The sequence below is a fragment of the Sinocyclocheilus anshuiensis genome, unplaced genomic scaffold, assembly GCF_001515605.1.
Source record: "Sinocyclocheilus anshuiensis isolate Anshui unplaced genomic scaffold, SAMN03320099.WGS_v1.1 scaffold244, whole genome shotgun sequence".
Classification (NCBI taxonomy): domain Eukaryota; kingdom Metazoa; phylum Chordata; class Actinopteri; order Cypriniformes; family Cyprinidae; genus Sinocyclocheilus; species Sinocyclocheilus anshuiensis.
The window spans coordinates 112,303-135,202 of NW_015558588.1; the positions used below are offsets into that span (position 1 = coordinate 112,303).

At 34.9% G+C, this 22,900-nt stretch overlaps 2 protein-coding genes across 2 annotated transcripts; both read left to right on the top strand.

Moving 5' to 3' along the window:
* Positions 1-854: 854 nt before the first annotated feature.
* LOC107679938 (protocadherin-8-like) lies at positions 855-11,033 on the top strand. The gene is made up of 3 exons (XM_016475667.1): positions 855-3,381; positions 6,043-6,238; positions 10,631-11,033. The coding sequence occupies exons 1-3, from the start codon at positions 964-966 to the stop codon at positions 10,966-10,968; spliced, it is 2,952 nt and encodes a 983-aa protein (XP_016331153.1). The 5' UTR covers positions 855-963; the 3' UTR covers positions 10,969-11,033.
* A 2,812-nt stretch (positions 11,034-13,845) lies between these two features.
* LOC107679941 (leukocyte cell-derived chemotaxin 1-like) lies at positions 13,846-21,905 on the top strand. Its single transcript, XM_016475670.1, has 7 exons — positions 13,846-13,884; positions 13,978-14,112; positions 16,117-16,215; positions 16,299-16,373; positions 17,738-17,888; positions 19,379-19,530; positions 21,565-21,905. Exons 1-7 carry the CDS (start codon positions 13,852-13,854, stop codon positions 21,787-21,789), a joined length of 870 nt encoding a protein of 289 aa, XP_016331156.1. The 5' UTR covers positions 13,846-13,851; the 3' UTR covers positions 21,790-21,905.
* Positions 21,906-22,900: the final 995 nt, after the last annotated feature.

Sequence of the window (22,900 nt, forward strand, 5' to 3'; positions counted from 1 at the left end):
TCGGCTATTTTGGGAGGTGTAACACCACAGGACTGAATAAATGAGCATGGAGGGAGTTAAACAGACCTTAAATGAATAGCAGGAGGCAGAACTTTTCCTCTTCTTAACTTACAAGTTTGGAAAACTATCTTACTTGCGTCCTATTGAGCCACATTTTCAAGGATGCACATTTGCATACAGATTTTATGAGTTACTCCACAGGACTCAAGAACAGGTGACAAAATTGTACATTAGAGTGAAATGTAGCCCAAACATAGCAATAAATAGAATTTCTATCCACATTGTTCATTGATGCATTTTTGTATTTCACAGTGTGGACCGTCACAGCGCAGGACAATCTGCTAAATAAAATAATGTGTGCATTGGACAAAATCAGTGTTACGTGCTGCCCATCCAAATGATGAAAATATTTTTTGTAGGACAGAAATGTCACGTCGCCGTCCTCATTCTCAGACAATGGCAATTCAGTCCACATTTGGAGACATTTTAAGGTTATATGCAAACTCAAAACCTGTAATTTCTTAAAAACAGACTCCGATTAGGTCATGTCAATATATTTCTATTCATAAGGACAGTTTCATGTTTCTACTGCAAATGCATTAAAATCAGTGCCCTTCCCTGTCCATTCAAATAGGAGAAAGAAATGTCTTTTTCTTTGTCCTGTCACCCTCCCCACGCGCGCGCACAATGCCCGAGTTCTACAGTACTGAATATTCTCTTCAATTCCATTCTAATGCATTGCATATCGCGTTCGTTCCCGCGTGCATCAGACCTGTGTGAAGGTGTATTGGCCATTCGTGTGCATTGTAAATGTCATTGGTGTGTGTGTGTGTGTGTGTGTGTGTGTGTGTCTGTCGCGGGAGGGGTCAGAGAAGAAGCCGCACGCAGAACAAGTGACTTGCGCTTCAGTTGAGAGAACCTGATGTATCCGGACGAATCTCTCCGCGCTCAGGTGCGCTGAAAATGGAGCGAGGACTTCTGTTCGCGCGGATACTTGGAGTCACGCTCGTCTGCGTTTCGCTGCTGTCAGAGGTCGTTTCTGAGGAACGGACCGTGAGGTATAAGATATACGAGGAAGTTCGACCGCCGACGGTCATCGGAACTCTAGCCAGCAATGTAACCTGGACCCCGGACAAAACGCTCAGGACTTTCCCCGGCATCAGGTTTAAGCTCATGAGCCCGTCCACCGGCTCCTTCATCCGATTCAGGGAAAGCGACGGGAGGCTGACGGTGGAGGAGCGCGTCGACCGCGAGCGCGTCTGCAAGCGCAACCCGCGGTGCGTAATCACTTTCGACGTCGCCTTCGTGTCCGCAGAGCAGTTCGAGCTCTTTCACGTCGAGGTGGAAGTGCTGGATGTGAACGACAACTCGCCGGAGTTCCCGCGCGCCGAGTGCACCGTCGAGATCTCCGAGAGCGCGGCGCTGGGGACGCGTATCGCGCTGGACGCCGCCGAGGACGCGGACGTGGGCTCCAACTCTATCCAAACCTACCATCTGAGCGAGAACGCTCACTTTAGCATCGATGTCGTAACTCGAGTGGATGGGGTTAAATATGCGGAGCTGGTGCTCGTCAAAGAGCTTGACCGCGAATCCCTCGCTTTTTTCGCGCTCAAACTCGTGGCAGCAGACGGCGGGCATCCCGCGAAAAGCGGTGCCACTAATGTCACCGTCAAAGTGAAGGATGCTAATGACAACAGCCCGCTGTTTGACCACAGCCATTACTCTGTGGATGTGCCAGAGGACACCCCTGTTGATTCACTACTGCTGGACCTAAACGCCGTCGACCCGGATGAAGGTCTCAATGGACAGGTCGTGTATGAATTTGGCAAACAAGTCACAAAAAAGATCAGACAACTGTTTAAACTGGATTATAAAACAGGACATTTGACTTTGCAAAGCCCTGTGGATTACGAAGACGAGACCACGTATGAGATCGATGTGCAAGCCACCGATTTAGGGCACAATCCGGTGCCCTCCGTGTGCAAAATCATCATCAACATCAGAGATGTGAACGACAACCCGCCTGAAATCATCCTCACGTCCATCACGTCAGTAACAGATGGTGTTGCGCATGTTAGCGAAGCTACAGGTCCAGACATCCTGGTGGCTTTAATCGGCATCAAAGACAAGGACACTGGAGCGAACGGGCAAGTGAGCTGCACTCTGAACGGCGGACATGGAAACTTCAGGCTTAAAAGAGCGTATGAAGGGAGCTACACGATAGTTACGATGGCACCCTTGGATAGAGAGAAGATCCCGGAGTATAATTTAACCGTGGTGGCTGAGGACTTCGGCGTACCGCCGTTACGCATGGTAACTCATTATATTATACGGCTAACGGATGTCAACGACAATGCTCCGATATTCAGCGCTAAGATATATGAAGGTTTCATTGAGGAGAATCAACTTCCAGGTACCTACATCACCACGATTTTAGCCAGCGATCAGGATTCTGGGCTTAACGGGGAAATAACCTATGAGCTTTTTGACTCGGACACCAACAGCGTTTCCAGGTTTGCTATTATGAATCAAGCGGGGAACGTTTACGCCTTGCAAAGTTTCAATTACGAAGTCACGAAACGGCTAGATCTTCGAGTTCAGGCCAGCGACCGAGGATGGCCGCAACTTCACAGCAACGCAGTACTGATTATCAATATAGTCGATCAGAATGACAACACGCCTTCGATATCGCAACCGCTGCTTGTCAACGGATCTTCCGAAATCCAGCTTCCCAGAGACGCGCCGCCCAGTTATATCGTGACCCGAATCGCGGCGAAAGATTCAGACGCCGGTTTGAACGCAGAGCTCACTTACAAACTCTACGACGGAGGTGATATCGGTTTCGCCATCGATCCGAATACAGGGGAAATATATATCAACCGCAAAATCGCTTACGACGAGTACGACTTATGGAAAGTCTTAGTGACGGTTAACGACAACGGCCACCCGTCGCTAACCTCAACAGCTACGATTCATTTCACCCTAACCGAGTCTACGCCCTCAAATGGGAATTTCTACGATGAAAGAGAGGACGGCGAACCAAAACAATGGATGCTTATTTTAATCTTGGCTTTGACGATTTCCTCGTTGCTGTTTTTGGCTATTTTATCGTTCATACTATGCAAAAATCGCAAAAATGGTCAGAAGAGACAAGCTAACCTCCCTGACACGGTGGATATTCCTTACGCTAAAGAGCACAACACCGTGTCGATGATCTCCAGCCAGACGGCCAATGTGTTCGACACGCATGCATTTCACTCCACGAGCATCATCGGCACACCTGAGAAACTACACAACAGCGTGCAGGCAACAGCTGAAGTTTTTAACCAAACCCCACAGACCTTCAAGAGCAAATATAGGAGTGTGGCGGGGGAAATAGATGTAAGTGGTGACAGTGTTTCTTTCTGTGTGTGTATTCGAGGGGCCGTTCACACAGGACATGCATTGAAAAACAGCTAGACGGAGCACAGCTGAACAGAACGCAGGGCTCTAAATGCAATGCTAATGACGCAAGACGTGAAAGCCAGTGACGTCCATCTGATGAACGTGTACAGGCCAATGCAAAACAGTGCAGATGGAACTCGAAGGAATGGGACAAAACACATTTTTAAAACGTTAACTTTGCACAATGCAGTGAACAAAGATGTGCATCTCACACACACACACACACACACACATATATATATATATATATATATAAAATAAGAATAAAAAAAAAAATGCTGACAGAATGACAGCAAAAAACAGTGAGATGCAATGCAATGCCCAGAGACGTCCATCTGATACATTTGCAAGAGTAATAATATGGTGCAAAAGAGCAAAAATGATTACAGCAGAACTGAAGGATTGGGATACACATTATTTTAAAATTTTGGGTTATTATAGTTAACTAAAATCTAAAACCATAAAAAAGCATTTTTGTTATTTGAAATAAAATAAGATTTAAGTGCAGTAAAATAAAATATGAAAACCATTTTATTTCTAATTTTAATTTAGTTTAACATGAACTACTAAAATAACTAAAAATGAAACTGATATATATATATATATACACACACACACACACACACACACACAATCTACACACATGACAAAAGTTATATATATATATATATATACACACACACACACACACACACAAACTACAAACATGACAAAAGTACACAAAACTTTAACTAAAATTAAAATGAAAACAACATAAAAAAATAAAACTGATTCAAAATATTAAGAAAAACAATAATAGTATCTCAATTATACTAAAATAACACTGAATTTAACTGCTTAAAGGGATAGTTCACCAAAAAATTCATTCGGTCATTTACCCTCATGTCGTTCCAAACCCGTAAGACATTCATTCATCTTTGGAACACAAATTAAGATATTTTTGATGAAATCCGAGAGCTTTCTGACCCTACATAGACTGCAACGAGGCATACGTGTGATGCTGTTGACGCAGGAGCCGGCGTTCTGACGTAGAACCTGCATGCGCTGCGCCTTGTTTACAAGCAGAGGAATGCAGAGGAAAGCTGAGGAAAGCACACGCATGTGTCGTGGTACTGTTGTGAACGCGGGTGGAAGACTGACACGAAAGAGAAGAAATCATTAAATAAAGTCGTTATTTTTGCTTTCTTTGCGCACACAGTATTCTCGTAGCTTCATAACATTACGGTCGAGCTACTGATGTCACTTGAACTATTTTAACAATGTCCTTACTACCTTTCTGGGCCTTGAACATTTCAGTTGTATTGCTGTCTATGCAGGATCAGAAAGCTTTTGGATTTCCTCAAAAATATCTTAATTTGTGTTCTGAAGATGAATGAAGGTCTTACGAGTTTGGAACGACATGAGAGCAGAATGACAGAATTTTCATTTTTGGGTGAACTATCCCTTTAAATTGACACGCCGTGTTAAAAATGCAATGCTCACATTGTAAAATGCAAAAAATGTGCATGCAACAACCAAAAATGTCTGTCTGATGCACATGAAAATAGAATGAAGGCAGGAAGGAAGGAAGGAAGGAAGGAATAAATTAATAAATATAGGAGACTGATGCAAAGGAGTAGAACAGAAAATAGGTCAATCAGTTTTTAACTTGACATGTTGTCTTATAAACATAAAACTCATGGTGTGAAACATTGAAAAACACAGAGAGATGCGATGCAATGACTGAAGGGCATGTACAAATACAATGCACTATTTTCACCAAAAACAGCTGGAAGTATCCCAATGGAATCAAAATCAATTGAACACATTGGAATTGAACCTGAAAATTATCAGATTTTAACTTGGGTTGTTTTAAAAACGCAACGCTTACAGCGGAAGGCACTGAAAATGCAGTGAGATGTGACTAAATAGCCAAAAGCTATTAGTAAATAGACCAATAAAAAATAGCACAAAGCAATGTGACAGATCACAGGGGTGTTTTAAAAGCTGATTTTAACTTGTCTTAAAAAACACAAAGTCACGTGTTACAAAACAGCTAGAAGGACTGCAATGGAATGTGTTTTACCAAATATAAGCTGTCTTTAAAGTAAATAGGTTCATGGCATGAGATGCAGAAATAAAACAAGTGTGCAATGCAACAAAGACATCTGTGTGATGCATGTGTATATACAGGTGCATCTCAATAAATTAGAATGTCGTGGAAAAGTTCATTTATTTCAGTAATTCAGCTCAAATTGTGAAACTCGTGTATTAAATAAATTCAGTGCACACAGACTGAAGTAGTTTAAGTCTTTGGTTCTTTTAATTCTGATGATTTTGGCTCACATTTAACAAAAACCCACCAATTCACTATCTCAACAAATTAGAATACTTCATAAGACCAATAAAAAAAACATGTTTAAATGAACTTTTCCATGACACTCTAATTTATTGAGATGCACCTGTACAGTATACCAACAAAAAATAGTGCAGACTGAACACAAAAATGAGCTTTGTGTGAACGGCCTGGAAAACAGAAACAGAGGTTTAATAGTTCATCAACAAAATGAAAAATCAGAAGAGCAGAGAGCATGAGCTTTTGTTCTTGTGTGTTCACAGGGATATTCTACTTTGCCTGGTTATGGTAAAGACAATGCTCGACCCATCACAGTATGGAAAGGAAACTCCATGATGACCATCGCAGTCAGAGACCCACAGATCAGCGGCAAAGACAGTGGGAAAGGAGACAGTGATGTTAATGACAGTGATTCTGACATCAGTGAAGGCCTCAAGAAAGACTACACTTCATATAAAGGTGAGAATCAACTCATCACTATTTATTATACATATTAAAGTATTAATGTCCAAAATGATAATATATTTCATATTTTAAGCAGAATACACACAACAACAACAATAATAATAATAATAATAATAATAATAATAATAATAATAATAAATATATATCTATATCATATTTGTTTTAGCAGTTACCTTTATCTAAAAATATTCATAAATATACTTTAGTATATATATATATATATATATATTCATATCTTAGCAGAATATTATAAATATGTATATAATATAAATATATAATAATAATAATATATACTGTATATATGTATAATATATATAATTATAAAAAAATATATTTTATATGAACATCATGCATATTTGTTATAAATATAGATAATATAAATATTTAATAGTATTTAATACTTCTAATACACCGTTTTATTTGTATATAATTCTAATATACAAATATACAGTGTGTGTGTGTGTGTATGTACACCTCCACATCATCTTGTTAAATGTCAAAACTACTTGAAAATAGGATCTGATGCAAAACAAAGAATAATTGGAGCATTTGGAGCATTAATATAGCCTAGTTCTTAGACTAATGAGAGAGGAGACGGTTGTAGTTTTTTATACAGGTAGAAAGTAAGTCTCACACAACTGTGGTCATTTGTGTGCTTGATAAAACTGTAGCAATGAAACAGATAAAACGCAGTGGTGTGAGTGGGTGACTTCTCACGCAGATGACTGTCAGGGCAATTATTTTTTGCAGGATCATAGTTGCGTTGACGAGGAGTTATACGGTTTAGTGAGGCAAAGTTAAAGTAGCGAGGTGCTCAGATTAATGAGCTGCTGATTGGATCGCTTCACTTCAAGGTCAGTGTTGATTCATTTCTAGTGCAACCTTGTTAAACGCTAATCTATGGGAAACAAAGAGCCTGAGCGATCACATGCACTAATAGAGCTGAATATCGTGCATGTCACACACATCTGAGCACATTAAGAGTCGAACGAGCCAATTTTCTGATGAAAAAGAAACGTGAAGGTATTTGATTCAGGTGATGTTGATGTCCTAGATATATAAGGTAACTCTTTCATGCAATTTACAGTTTATTTCTCATAATTCTGATGTTTTTTCTCACAATTCTGACTTGTGACACGTTAACTCTAGTTTGTGACGTACAGTTCTTAGAGGAAAAGGCAGAATTGCGGGAAGTAAAGTTTGTAAGTTTCAATTGTGAGATAGAAACTTGCAATTCTGAGACAAAAAGTCAAAATTGTGAGATATAAGCAGGGTTTAAATTGGGCCGGGGCCCGTAAGTGGCGAATAGTGGATATAGCTACTGTATATAATGCATCTATTGATGGAATAAGGTTGCGCTGCTGAGGCGAGGCTCACAGCCTCTCCAGGAGAAATCAAAACGCACAACACTAAGAAACTCAGCATCCTGAGGTAAAAATTCCAAAATGGAACGTTTTTAGATTTAAAATTAGTTAGGCAATATCACACAACGTTTTCACCATTATGACTGTTTAATAGTTCTATAAACAGTTCAATAAAAAAATACAATTTACATTTTAGGTGGAACACAGCGCACCTCACAGCAAACAGCCGATTCATTGCTGATTGATTCTGTGTTTTGAACGAATCGGTTGAGTCAAAGTTTCATTAGCCCATGCATAAACATCTGATGAGTCTGCCGTTTGAACTAATAGTTTGAATGAACGACTCAATGACTCACTCATTAAATGCTCAATACTGGCACCTACTGGCGTTTTAATTTCGTTGAAAATTATAATTTCCACCATAATTTCTTGTTTGTATATTCAAAAATATTTAAAAGAATCTCATAATATTATTTAATGCAGTTGTATTTTTCAGTGTAAATGATTTAATTTGATAAAGTATAGCCTAGATAATCACATTATTATAATTGAATTTATAAATCAAATGTAAGAATCTGAAATCAAAGTATTAATGAGATTTGTGGAAAAAGCCCCTCTATAAAGGTAAAAAAAAAAAAAACCTTGGATAGAATATAAAAAACACTTAGATGTATGTCACAGCTGATAGAAAACTAATAAAAATATTGCTTCAGAATAAATCATATTTGCAAAAAAACAAAAAACACAAACACACACACACACATATATATATACACTGAACAAAATTATAAACGCAACACTTTTGTTTTTGCCCCCATTTTTCATGAGCTGAACTCAAAGATCTAAGACTTTTTCTATGTACACAAAAGGCCTATTTCTCTCAAATATTTATTTATTTATTTATTTATTTTGTGGCAGAAAAAACAAAACGCATTGCAAGAAGTAAACTAAGAATTCAACTGGATTTGAGTTTATTGACAATTGCCAGAAACTAAAAATTCTGAGAAGAAAAGTCTGAATTGTGAGACATGAACTCACAATATAAATTGCAGGGGGGAAAAAAGACACAATTACTCAGTCACAATTTTCTTTTCATTCCATGGCAGAAACAAAACAAACAAACAAAAAAATTAATTGCAAGATATAAGCTCAAAATTTCAAGAAAAAAAAGTGAGAATTATGAGATAAAAAGTTGCTATTACCTTTATATATTTATTTATTTATTTATTTATTTTGTGGCAGAAAAAACAAAACGCATTGCAAGAAGTAAACTAAGAATTCAACTGGATTTGAGTTTATTGACAATTGCCAGAAACTAAAAATTCTGAGAAGAAAAGTCTGAATTGTGAGACATGAACTCACAATATAAATTGCAGGGGGGAAAAAAGACACAATTACTCAGTCACAATTTTCTTTTCATTCCATGGCAGAAACAAAACAAACAAACAAAAAAATTAATTGCAAGATGTAAGCTCAGAAATCCAAGAAAAAAAGTAAAAATTACGAGATGTAAACTCAGAATTCTTAGAAAAAAGTAAAAATTATAAGATGTAAACTCAGAATTCTTAGAAAAAAAGTAAAAATTCCAAGATGTAAACTCAGAAATCCAAGAAAAAAGTCAATATTACGAGATGTAAACTCAGAAATCCAAGAAAAAGTCTAAATTACGAGATGTAAACTCAGAAATACAAGAAAGAAGTCAAAATTATGAGATGTAAACTCAATTGCTGTTGATTGGAATGGATTGAAATTCATATAAGATATAAACTCGCAGTAGTCAGGAAAAAAAATCAGAATTGTGAGCTAAAAAGTTGCAATACCTTTTGTCAGGCCCGGATTGGCTAATCGTCTGGTCTGTTTTTTTTGGCCTCGAGGGCCGGTGTTGTCATGCCACTGGGTTGAATTATGGATGCTGTCCCCAGATTGCCTGCACTCATAGCAGCCCCACTCTTTTTATTTATTATTTTCTCGCAGCCCATATTATTATTTTCACCAGACCACATCAATAATAAATTCTCAATTGATAATTAATCATTATTTTTGTGCAAATCATTGTTTTATTTGTGAAGTAGCCGTTTGAGGAAGGCGGAATCCTCTGCTGCTCCCGCTGCACCGCGAGCGGAACTCGCACTGACGGCAGTTCCCTTCACAGTCCGTGATTTGATTTTGCCAAATCAGTTAAACTTGGACCTCATTATTGAAGTAGCACCAGAAGCAGCCCACACTCTCTAAGTTTTCTTTAATTTAAAAATATGCATTTTCATTCAATCAAAGGCTATATGGTTGCAATGATATTTTAGTTCAAAACTTTAAATGCCATTGTTTAAAATGCTTTACTGACTGACGTTTCATAGACCTTCAGTTGTTACGCTTTCAGATTTCATGCCAGTTGTACACTTGTGAAGTCACAATTCTATATTGGTACAATTTACTCAGGCCGATGACATTTTTTGTATGACATCAAAATTCTTTTTAGAATAATTGTACATAAATAGGTTAAGCAAAACAATTGTGATTATTTCTGAGAACATTTTAACTGCAGGCAGACTTAGGCCTACATTATGTTACAGTAGGCTACAAATATTTGGAGCGTCCCTTATTCTGTCCCTTATTTTCTTAAAGAATTAACACTTATTTTCTACAAGAATACAAGAATAAACACTATTTTCTTAAAGAATAAACGATAAAGAATCACAATTGTCCCTTATCTTCCATTTCTGAAGTTAATTGGCAACCCTGATGATGACGTAATTATCTTTTGACTCCCCTGACAGCGGGATCAAAAATAAATAAAAAAAATGTCAGTTGTTGGAGATATGTGAGCAAAAATTAATAGATGCAAAATGGATAATAGAAAGCGCAAAGGCCAGTAAAAAATAAATAAATAAAAAGTGGGTCGGTCTAAGGCATGAAACTCCAGGGCTGAAAATTAGTCCCACTTCGGCCCTGCCTTTTGTTATTGTTTTTACTCCGTGGCAGTTGTGTAAGAGTCCTGAGTCCTGACCGGAGTGTGTTTCCTCAGGTCTGTGGGCTTGTACCAGCGAGTGCAGGATCCTGGGTCACTCGGACAGATGCTGGAGCCCGTCTGTGAGCGTTAATAGCAGACATCTGTCGACCTTCTCAAGGACGAGGCCGTGCTCACAGGTCACGCTTCAGAGGAGCAGTTACGACACGCAGACCAAGAGAAGCGTGGCCTTGCACAGCCTTACAGAAGACCAGCAGAGTCAGTACGATTACATTCACGTCTGCTCTCCACAGTCACAGCGGAGACAAGACTCGGAGAATACAGACGCGCAAGTCTTCACACACTCCACCAAACCCATCGCCACAGAGAGTCCCGGCAGATTTACAGAAGCCTGATACCTCAGTCTGATACTGGCATATACTGTAATAATCTTGCTGTACATATTATCTTTAACTGCATTGATGTTTTGTATATACAAATTATATTTTTAACAATATTACCTGTTGTTTTTTTCATAGCATGTTTTGGATGATTATAATGTGATTGTGTTTGCAAGTCACTTTTTTGTCACACTGTAACAAACTGTAACACATTAAATGTCATTTTTTTAAAGCTACAAATGTTACCACTTTTATAATGTTTACTTACACAGGTTTCTTTTTAAGAAACGAAAATATGAGAAATAAAATAAGTTATGGTAAAATCTACAATGCCAAACCCATCGCCACAGAGAGTCCCGGCAGATTTACTGAAGCCTGATACGATACACTGTTATATTGTTGCTGTACATACTATCATTGACTGTGTTGATGTTTTGTATATACAAAATATATTTTTATCAATATTACCTGTTGTTTTTTTCATAGCATGTTTTGGATGATTATAATGTGATTGTGTTTGCAAGTCACTTTTTTGTCACACTGTAACAAACTGTAACACATTAAATGTCATTTTTTTAAAGCTACAAATGTTACCACTTTTATAATGTTTACTTACACAGGTTTCTTTTTAAGAAACGAAAATATGAGAAATAAAATAAGTTATGGTAAAATCTACAATGTTTTTCATCCTTGACAAAACCAGTCAGAATTTATGATCTTAAAAACTGTTAAATCTTGCACCTAGCCACCTACAATTAAATTTTGTCATAAAATTTAAATTTGCATTATATTAAAAATGGATAATTGGATGAGTAACAATCTGTAACACATTAAATGTCATTTTTAAAAAGCTTTTTAAATTAAAAAAAAAAAGATATTTAATGTATGTTACAGATTGTTACTCATCCAATTCATATTTTTTAATAGTAACTAATAATATTAACTTTTCAAGTTACCACTTTCATAACATTTACTTGAAATGAGCAAGTTGTTTATTTATTTTTTTAAATAAAAACATTTAATTTATGGTCAAATTTACATTTTGTCAAAACCAGTCAAAATTTTGGACATCATTTATTATCTTAAAACTTACTGATCTTAAGGCTTCTGACTTAATTTTTGATCATAAATATAAATTGTGCCTACAATTATTTTTGTCATAAAATTTACATTTATGTTGGATGTGTAACAAACTGAAACACACATTGGATTTCATTTTTTAAAAACTAAAAAAGTTACCACTTTTATAACATTTACTTAGAAGTTAGACTGAACAAGTTGTTTCTTTTTAAGTTATGATCAAATCTACAATGTTTTGCAACCCTGACAAAACCAGTTAAAAGGCTGGACGCAATTTATGATCTTAAAAATGTTTGAATCTTAAGGCTTCCGATTAAATACTTGAACATTAGCTTTATAGACAAATATAAATTGTGTTTACGATTGAATTTTGTCATAAAATTCTAAATTGCATTATGTTAAAACGATTAAATGCATGAGTAACAAACTAACATTTTAAATGTTTTTTAAAGCTAAATGTTACCACTTTTATAACATTTACTTTCACTGAACAAGTTATTTATTTTTTACATTTACATTTATGCATTTGGCTGATGATTTTATCCAAAGTGAATTACATTTCATTCAAGTTACACATTTACATTCTATCAGTTGCTTTCCCTGCGGACCGAACCCATAACCTTGCCTTTGCTAGAGCAACGATCTACTTTAAGAAATGAAAACATGAGGAAACACAGTGTACAGTGTTTTGTATCCTTGTCAAATCCAGTCAAAAGACACAATTTATCTAAAAAATATTTGATCTGAAAGGCTTGAATATTGGCTTTGCAGAAAAATAAATTGTGCTTACAACAGAACTTTCTAATAAAATTTCAAATTGCGTTATATTAAAAGTATCACTGAGATACTATTATAATTTTTTCTTTTTTTTTTTTTTGCATTTTTTTTGTTTTTATATTTTCGGTCTTCATTTTAATTTTAAAGTTTTAGTCATTTTGTTGTGTGCTTTTGTCTTTTTTTATTAGTTCTTTAGTATGCTTGTATTATTATATTTGTATTGTACACTTTTAAAATCAATTTTTTATTTCAGTTTTAGTTTTAGTTATTTTAGTTATTAAGTTAAACTAAATGAAAATAAAAAATATTGCCCTTGCAAATATCTGAAATTAAAATAAATAAATAAATAAATATATTTTTAATTATGGTTATCATTTATTTTGTATTATTGTATTATGTTATTTTTATTATTAATATATATTTCAAGTAAAATGTTTTTAATGGTTTTAGTTTTAGTTTATCTCACGCATGTTTCTCCTTTAAAAGTGTTAGAAAGCATCCCATGATGCACCTGATGAAGCTGGTTGGCGAATGTTCATAGTGAAAAAAGCTTGACAAAGAAGAGTTTTCATGTGTCACATATTTTCATCACTGCAACATTTGTGTTATTTAATCAGTTTAATGTAATTCTAGCATATGCAAAAGAGTCATGAAAATGAGTTTCGTGACTGCTAGTGTTCGTAAATGAGATCTTATACAGATCCAGCCTTAGTAAAACTAAAGGACCTTACTTGACTTTGTTGAATTTAATTATAAATGTTGCTTTCGAAAGCATCCCCTGGATTTACTACAGTGAATTCAGGTATACCGGGTCTCTTTTTGCCTGTCAATTTACACAAATTCAGTCAAACTGTGCATGAATAGTCTGAAGCGTGTTTTCTCAGGCCACAGAAAATCCCCAGAGAGGTATTCCACTCTTGGGTTTCTCCAGGACCTTGTTTATTTTCCCAGAATTTTTCCTCTTTCTCACCTACATGACAGAAACTTGAGAGAAGCTCCACGAAGTCACAAAGCTCTGCTTTCAGTAGACGCGAGAACGCCATGGAGGAAACATCCGAAAAAGTTCCTTTTGAGGTACGTGATGCTTTCATTTTATCTTTAAACTTCGCATTATGCATCTAACATACTTGATTTCTGTCTATATTCCAACAATATGTGCTTAATAAGGCTAACAGTAGCTTGAAGCCCAGAGGCTTAGTGCGTCTGAAGAAGACGGCGGTCGTAGCCTTCATCGCCGGAGCCGTTCTGCTGCTCTTTGGAGGCATTGGAGCTTTTTACTTGTGGAAAGTCAGCGAGAAAGAAGTAAGTGTCTCAGACCAGAGAGTACAGTAGTCTAACCTAGTTTGGCTCAAAATGAGTGCAATATGAGAAGCAAGTTCCTACACAAAAATATTACTTCTATCAAATTCAGCCCACAAAAACTAAAACTTGAGCTCCTTAAAAGCAAACCAAAGCAGTGCCTGCAATAAAACGTTCATTATTGATGAAGTAAATCGAAGTGGAATGACAGAATTTATTGTGACGAGTTAACCGGATGGAGACTGTGTGATAATAATTTTTTTTTACTATTTGTTCTTCCTGATGTGCAGCAAATTGTTCTGTGTTTTGGGTTTAATTTGCATGCATGCATTCCTCAGGGGTATTTTGTAACACTGCTATATTTAAAGTATACATTTTTAATATTCCGCATTGCATAATCACACAGTCAGTTTCTCTAAAATGCATGCTGATGCAATAGCGCAGATGTGTCGATATTTAAAGCACAGTAGGTTTGAGCCTGAATGAGAATATTTAAATTGCAGTTTGTCTCAGCAAAGAGTCAGGAATGATCAATGAAGCAGGCAGCGGCGTGTTTGCATTTGCAGCCATCAGTGTGCATTGATTTCAGGCACCTCTGGTATTTCAAAAAAATCCGCCAGGTTAAAGATGGCAAACAAAGAGGTCTGTGTGCTGGGTTATAATCATGCAGTGTTAACACTGCAAACAGATCAGCATGCATCATTTCCCAACACAAACACAAACGGCCAGTAAGAGCTGCACCCGTGAGCTAACGACCTGCTGGACCTCTGCACAAAATAATGCACCAATATTATACAGTATGTTTTATATGGATTAAATCAGTGATTCTCAACTACAGTAGGTTTGCTTCAGGACTCAGATTAAGTGGAGACCCAAAACTGATTAATGTACAAAAGAAAAAAAAATGTCACACATTACATTATTTATAATAAATTATTCTTTTTTTGGAAGCATATTCTCCTCCTTTTGACAAGTATGCACGATTATATTGTTAGTTGTATTATTTCTATTCAGCATCGTTTCTCCCTGATGAAAACCACTAGATTCAAATATGTAATATTTGTATGTTGCAGTGTTATTTTAGTATCATTGAGATACTACTACAGTTTTTAGTAATTTTGAATTAGTTTGTAGTTTTATATTTATTACTTTTATTTAAATGTTTGTAATTTTGTTGTGTGTTTTTGTCATTTTTAGTAGTTTTAGTTTTTTAAATGTCTATTTAGGTTTTATTCATTTTTATTTCAGTTTTAGTTTTAGTTACTATAGTACTTAAACTAAATGAGAAATGTTGCCTTAGCAACTAGCTGAAATATTTTATTTTATTTTATTCATATTCATTTATTCATTTTAAAATTGGTTATTTTTAGAATTAATTTTGTTGTGTGTTTTGACATTTTTTTTATTTTTAAAATATTAAAATATTATTTTTAATCTTAAAATTTAAAATATATATATATTTTTTTATTTTTTATTTTTTTTATAACTACACACACACAGTTTTTTAAATCTCTATATAGTTTTTATAAAATTTTATTTATGTTTTAGTTATTCTAGTATATCAAGTTAAACTAAGGTAAAATAAGAAATGATTGAAATAATAACTGAAATAAACTGTTTTTATATTTAATCATTTTAATATTAGTTTTTTTTTTTAATTTATTTTGTCATTTTGTCATTTTTATCATTGTTATTGTTTAATCTGTATAGTTTTATTACTTTTTCTTTCAGGTTTAGTTATTTTAGTACATGGGAATTTTTATATTTAATTTAATTTAAGAGTTAATATTTATTTTATTAAATTATTTTCTAACTTAGTATTTTTGTCTGCACCGAAATTAAGTGAATGTATACTTAAAACAAGACCAAATATCTGCCAGTGGCACAAGAAAAATAATCTTCTTTTCACTTTTTTAAATCACCCCATTGGCGGATATTTTTCGTGTTTTAAGCAAAAACTCACTTAATTTAAAAAACGTAATAACCCTGGTATATTGGTGTTGACAGGCGACCAGGACTCACTACAGCAGGAACATCGATATAAAGATAGAAGATGATTCAGATGCTGGAGATGGGAAGATTGTGGAAGTTCAAGACTTTAAAGCTGTAAGTAGCACATAATAATAAACGTGTGCATCTCATTTCAGAGCTGTTCATAAAATAACTCCATTATTTCCACTCTTGTACAGGGCATTACAGCAGTCAAGTTTCCTGGACAAGAGAAGTGTTACATCAAATCACAAGTCAGATCTGAACTTTCTGAAGTGAGGAACAACATGATCACCATTAAAGTCTTTCTGATGCCCACATGCTACATTCTACATATTAGACCGCTTACTAAAAACCCATTAACTATACATTGGCTATTTTGACCATATCTGCATTCCACTTTGATGAAATATGAATGAAATTGATGATATCTAAAAATAGTCCTGCAGAAGTGAATCTACATGTCCATCATGTTTCACAAACCTCAGATAAAAGCATCTGCTACATGAATACACATACATAAATGAGACTAAATTGGAGGGAAAACGTGTCTCAAGCTAAATGAAAGGTAATTAGCTGTAATTGTGCCTAGGTATAAACTTTCTCAAGAAATTCCTCAGATTTTTTCCTCTCAAAATGTTTACTTACAGCTTAGTGTGTAATTCCGGCACCATCAGCATCACTAAACAGAATTTCATACCCGTTTCCTGGCCACGCCCCCATCTACTGTCTGTCAAACTGATAGCCCCGCCCCCAAACTCATGTCATTGGCTGAGCTAATGCTCAATGTCAGGATCAATGTGTTAAAAGCCATCTACACTGAAAATGATAACTATAAAGACAACGATTAACTTGTGTCCACACCAACATACGATAACGTTCTCTTATTACAAGCGCGCTGCATTTTGGTCGTCTGTCGCTTTAAATACTAAAGCTCTTTAAAGTAGAATGGATTCTGATTGGCTCTCAACATTTTGTCATTCATCAGCTGGAAAAAAAAGTGAAAGGGATTTCAACTATATCACTCCTCTGTTGTTATCGTTATAGTTGTGGTGTGGACTCTTCTATTCTATTCTATTCATTCTGCTAGCCCATTTTCGCCACAGGATTTAAAAAAGAATAAAAATAATATTTTTTTAAATAAAAGATAATGACTTTTTATCTCACAATTCTGACGTTTTTTCTCGTAATTCTGAAAAAAAAAAAAAACTCAGAATTGTGAGATATTAACTCATAACTCTGAGAAGAAAAGTATGAATTGTGAGATATAAACTTGCAACTGCGTGAAAAAAGTCAGAAGTTTGAAATATAAACTCAGAATTGCAAGGAAAAGTCTTGCAATTCTTAGAAAAAAGTCAGAATTGCAAGATATCAATTTAGAAACTCAGCTGCAATTACTTTTAAATTTTTGTTTTTTTGACTTTTGAAAGTATCTTTCTCGTTATAATTATCATGTTCGGTGTGAACAGGCATTTAAGGTTTTGTGTGCAAAAAGCATCTTCATTAACGGCAGCTCAAACCTTTTTTTTATAAAATACATTTTACATTTTAATTGATCCATCCAATCAAAAAAAGAGTTAGCCTGGAAGTTTCTGGTCTCAGTGTTCTGTCCACTGTTCTGTTTTATTACCGATAGGAGGACAACACTGTGGCGGTGAAATCTGACGTGGGGTCTCTGGTCTGGATCGCATCTGAAGAACCACTGAAGGACATCAGTTTTCTGAGCCCTGATATACTGAGATTCTGCGGAGACCTTCCCATTTACTGGCATCTTCCTGCAAACTCCAGAGGTGTTTCATTTAATTTCCATTAATAAACCTGCAACACATGAACAGCAGTGATGGAGTTCAAGCTGTGTTGATCTTTATTGTACGATTAATAGTTTAGTATGAGCCGTATAACATCATTCATCAAGCCAATCTCAGCTAACAGGAAATGTTCTCAGAGCGTTCTGGCAAGGTTCTCTCAAAGTTAAGAACAAATTTTCTTCCAGTAATGTAAAACGTTCATTCAAAGTGATCTGGTCTTTAATAATGATCTCAAAATGTTAGCACAAAAATGTTTTTTTTTTTTTTATGCAACGTTTTTTAAATGTTTCAGTTGGAATTTCATCTAACGTTTTTTAAATGTTACTACTTGTTTCAGAACGTTCAGAGAACATTGCAAAGTAACGTTCCCATAATGTTTGCACAATTATAAAAATTGAATGTTTCCATTACTAACTAAGAAAAAAAAAGTTTTTAAAAACAGTTAAAAAAACTGAACGTTTTGAACATTCAGAGAACTTTCAGAACTTAATGGGAACATTGGCAAAACGTTCTGAAAACATTTCCCATTAATTATGAAAACATTACTTCTGAATAATGTTCTCTGAACATTCAAAATGTCCAGTTTTTTAAATGTTTTAAAAAGTTTTTTCTTGGTTATACGGAACATTCCATTTTATAATTGTGCAAACATCATGGGAATGTTACTTTTGAATGTTCTCTGAACATTCTGAAACAAATAGTAACATTTAAAAAACATTAGATGAACGTCCAACTAAAATGTTTCAGAAATAAAACATTCCATGAATAATGTATAAATAATGTTTTCAGAACATTTTTAAAGACCAGATACCCAGCTAACAAAAAAGTATGTTTTAAGAATGTATTGCTAACATCCCCACTAAGTTATGAAAACGTTATTTCTGAATGTTTTTGGTTATGTGAACGACATTTTGTCATTTAACAAACATTATGGGAACGTTACTTTTGAATGTTCTCTGAACAAGTAATAACATGCAAAGGTTATTAAGGGAACGTTCCATTTGATCATTTTACAAACATTACTGTAACGTTACTTTTTGAATGTTGAAATTTTGAAAAGTAGTTAGAAGTAAAGTTTAAAAAACGTTAGAGAAACGTCCAACTTAAACCTTTCAGAAAATGTTTTCCATGAACAATGTATAGATACTGTTTTTGTGCAAACATTTGAGAACATTATTTAAGAACAGATAACTTTGAATGAACGTCCTATTAACATACTGGAAAATTTTTGTTTGTAATTTTGAGAGAACCTGCTAGCTGGGTTCATACAGCACATACACATGTTTTTTTTTTAGATACAAATGCACACTTTTTCTTGATCCCAGGTGGGATATTTAATGCAAAACTGTGATCATTACACACTGACCGTGACATTTGTGAATGAGGCAGTGATTACCATATAAAGCTCAGAAATGTCTCGCTCTTTATTGCTGCTTATCTTCACTCTCGCTCTCTGCTGGCTGTTTCTGAAGCACTGAGGAAGAGGAGAAGTGTGCCACGAGTGAGACGGCAGAGTACAGGTGGATTAAATCGACAACAGACGAGACGTCGAAACTCCACGACTTCAGCAAGAGAGGATGAGCGGCCGACAGGGCCCGATTATAACCCTGAAAACCCTTATCATGTGAGCAATGCCTTCATTATTAAAGTAATGCATAAACCTGCTATAAATATACACAGACTGCCAGCCAAAAGTTTGGAATGATTAAGATTTTTTGATATTAAAAAAAAAAAAGTATTTTTTGCTCACCAAGGCTGCATTTATTTGATAAAAATACAGTAAAAACATATTGTGAGGTATTATTAAAATTTAAATATTTAATATTGTGAAGTAGGCTATTGTTAAAACTGCCCGGTCCTGCAGATTTGCTTTATTCAACATCAAGAAGATCTGGCCCTTTCTTTGGGAACATGCTTCACAACTCCTTGTTCAAGCTCTTGTTCTGTCCAGGCTGGACTATTGCAATGCTCTCTTAGCAGGTCTTCCAGCCAGTTCTATCAAACCTTTACAATTAATCCAGAATGCGGCAGCAAGATTAATTTTTAATGCACGTCACACCTCTGTTTATCTATTTTCACTGGCTACCAATAGCTGCTCGCATAAAATTCAAGGCATTAATGTAAAAAATAACTTGCCCCGTTTAGACTTGCACTCTATTTATTTACTAACTGCTTGTTTTCTTAAGAAAAAGAAAAAAAACTAACACTTGCTTCTCTAATCTTTTTGCATTCTATCTATTTGTTTTCTTTTTATTTATTATACAATTATAATTCTGACTTCTGATTAACAGGTTATGTATGTAACCATGGTTCCCTGAGTAGGGAACGAGACACTGCGTCCTCTAGGTTTCCCCATAGCGGCCCCTAGAGGATGCGGTTCGAAGTTCCCTTGAAAGGGAACCTTGCTACGTGCACTGCGTTAAGCTAACTGAGACTTGTTATATTGCATATCATTGCTCTTTTGTTGATTTTGATTGCTTCCATTGTCCTCATTTGTAAGTCGCTTTGGATAAAAGTGTCTGCTAACGGTCTAAATGTAAATGTAAGTATTATTACAATTTAAAATAACTCTTTTCTATTTTAATGTAACAGTTTTTGCTGCTTTTAATATAGCCCTTTTTAACCTATTTTTAATCTAATATAACCATTTGTGCTGCTTAAAAAGGTTTGGGTAAGATAAAAATAATAATAATGTTTTTTATTCATTAGGGATGCATTAAATTGATTAAAATTACATGAACAATGTATAAATAATGTTTTTGTGCAAACATTTGAGAACATTATTTAAGAACAGATAACTTTGAATGAACGTCCTATTAACATACTGGAAAATTTTTGTTTGTAATTTTGAGAGAACCTTGTCAGAACGTTTGGAGAACATTTGTAACAGTTTTTGCTGTTAATATAGCCCTTTTAACCTAATTTTAATCTAATATAACCATTTGTGCTGCTTAAAAAAGTTTGGATAAGATGAAAATAATAATAATATTTTTTTTTATTATTCATTAAGGATGCATTAAATTGATTAAAAGTGACAGTAAAGACATTTAAAATGTTACAACATATTTATATTTCAAATAAATGCTGTTCTTTTGAACGTTCTATTAATCAAATAATTCTGAAAAATAAAATGTAAGTTTCCACAAAAATATTTGGCAGCACAACTCTTTATTTTTTTTACATTGATAATAATCAGAAATGTTTCTTTAGCAGCAAATCAGCATATTCGAATGATTTCTGAAGATCATGTGACACTTAAGACTGAAGAAATGATGCTGAAAATACAGCTGCAGATCACAGAAATAAATTACATTTTACAATATATTCAAACATAAACCACTTATTTTAAACTGTAATAATATTTCAGAATATTACTGTTTTTCCTGTATTTTTGTAATAATATTTCACAACTTTACAGTATTTTTAATCAAATAAATGCAGCCTTGTTGAAAATAAAATACTTTTTTCAAAAACATAAAAAAAAAACGTTTGAACAGTAGAGCACAGTAGTTTACAGTCCGGACTTGACTTAACAAAACTAGCATTTAATCGTATATAATACTAATTTTTTAAAACCGTTTCTCAAGCACCAAGTGAACCAGAATTGCTGTCCCACTGAAATAGTTGCACGATGCTCTGCTTTCTCTTCTCTCTCCAGCGGAATCAGGAGGGCTCAGAGGGGCACATGGTGTTCGATCCCATGCTGGACCATCGTGGCATTTGTTGTACAGAATGTCATCGCAGTTACACCCATTGTGAGCGGGTATGTGAGCCTCACGGGGGCTACTGGCCGTGGCCTTACAACTACCACGGCTGTCGGCGGGTTTGCAGGGTCATCATGCCATGCCGCTGGTGGGCGGCTCGCATGCTGGGTCTCGTATAAGCTCTCGTGTTTCTGCTGGTCACCAGCTGAAGGCACAGTAGATTTGCCCTTAAGGTCCAACTGAAGTATAATGAGGTATTTTCAACAAAAATAAACCTCTGAAAGTCAGACATGGATATACAAATAAACATTTACCTAGCAATAGTTGAGAATATGTAGATTTACATGCAAATAAATATTTGTATTGCATTTTTTAAAATGCAAACTGTAAAATACATGCAATAAAAGATATTTTGAGACATGCATTGATTTAAGTTCATGACCTATTAAAAATCATAGTTGACAAATATGGGTTTTGCAATGTTGAAAAATGAGGTATAATGAGATATTTTCAACAAAAGTAAACCTCCAATGTAACCATTTATGGAACAAATGTCAGACATTAATGTGTTCTGATATACAAGTAATTTTGAATAGCAGACATGATTTTAGAACTATTCAAATATGTTTTTTTTATTATATACAACTAAATGTGAAGTGTTTTATTTCAGAGCCACTAGAGGAACCAAACAAAACTGCAATGGGAATCCAATGGAAGACGTTGTTTGATTGGAATAGTCATTATTTTTGCAATTCTGTTCGGTATTGCAAGTGGCACAGAAATTACATGCTTCAGTTTTACATGAAGAACTACATGAAAATAAATATTTGCATTGCATTTTTTAAAATGCAAACTGTAAAACACATTTCCACAGCCTCCAGGCAATTAACAAGTACTGAGTTGGATGAAACTAATATCATCTTGTGTCTAAGAGTTGCAACCTAATTTCACAAAATCCTCTGCGTAGGCATTAATAACTCAGTAAGCTTAGGCTTGGTTTGCTTGTAATCATTTGGCTAATCCATGAATTAACCCACTGAGATATTAAATGGTATGTACTGCAAGATTTAAATGTACTACACCTTAAAAAGAGAGAAAAGCAAACATCTTCTGAGCTATTCTTAAATGGCTTTAGTGTATTGTGATGTCAACTTTCCTTCCAGGTTTGAAATGAAAAGCAGACAAAGTGAGGTTCAAAAGTACGAGACCACAGTGAAAATCTGGAAATTGTATTTTCTATTAAAATTGAGCATTTGAGATATTAGAAAATTTAAAACAAAGAAATGTAAA

What these genes read in the sequence shown, in the direction of transcription:
- LOC107679938 (XM_016475667.1), top strand. Translation starts at nt 964, where the DNA reads ATGGAGCGAGGACTTCTGTTCGCGCGGATACTTGGAGTCACGCTCGTC. An exon ending in GTGTGGCGGGGGAAATAGAT is followed by an intron (nt 3,382 to 6,042) that starts GTAAGTGGTGAC and finishes GTGTGTTCACAG; the next exon opens with GGATATTCTACTTTGCCTGG. An exon ending in AGACTACACTTCATATAAAG is followed by an intron (nt 6,239 to 10,630) that starts GTGAGAATCAAC and finishes GTGTTTCCTCAG; the next exon opens with GTCTGTGGGCTTGTACCAGC.
- LOC107679941 (XM_016475670.1), top strand. Translation starts at nt 13,852, where the DNA reads ATGGAGGAAACATCCGAAAAAGTTCCTTTTGAG. An exon ending in CCGAAAAAGTTCCTTTTGAG is followed by an intron (nt 13,885 to 13,977) that starts GTACGTGATGCT and finishes GTGCTTAATAAG; the next exon opens with GCTAACAGTAGCTTGAAGCC. An exon ending in GGAAAGTCAGCGAGAAAGAA is followed by an intron (nt 14,113 to 16,116) that starts GTAAGTGTCTCA and finishes TGGTGTTGACAG; the next exon opens with GCGACCAGGACTCACTACAG.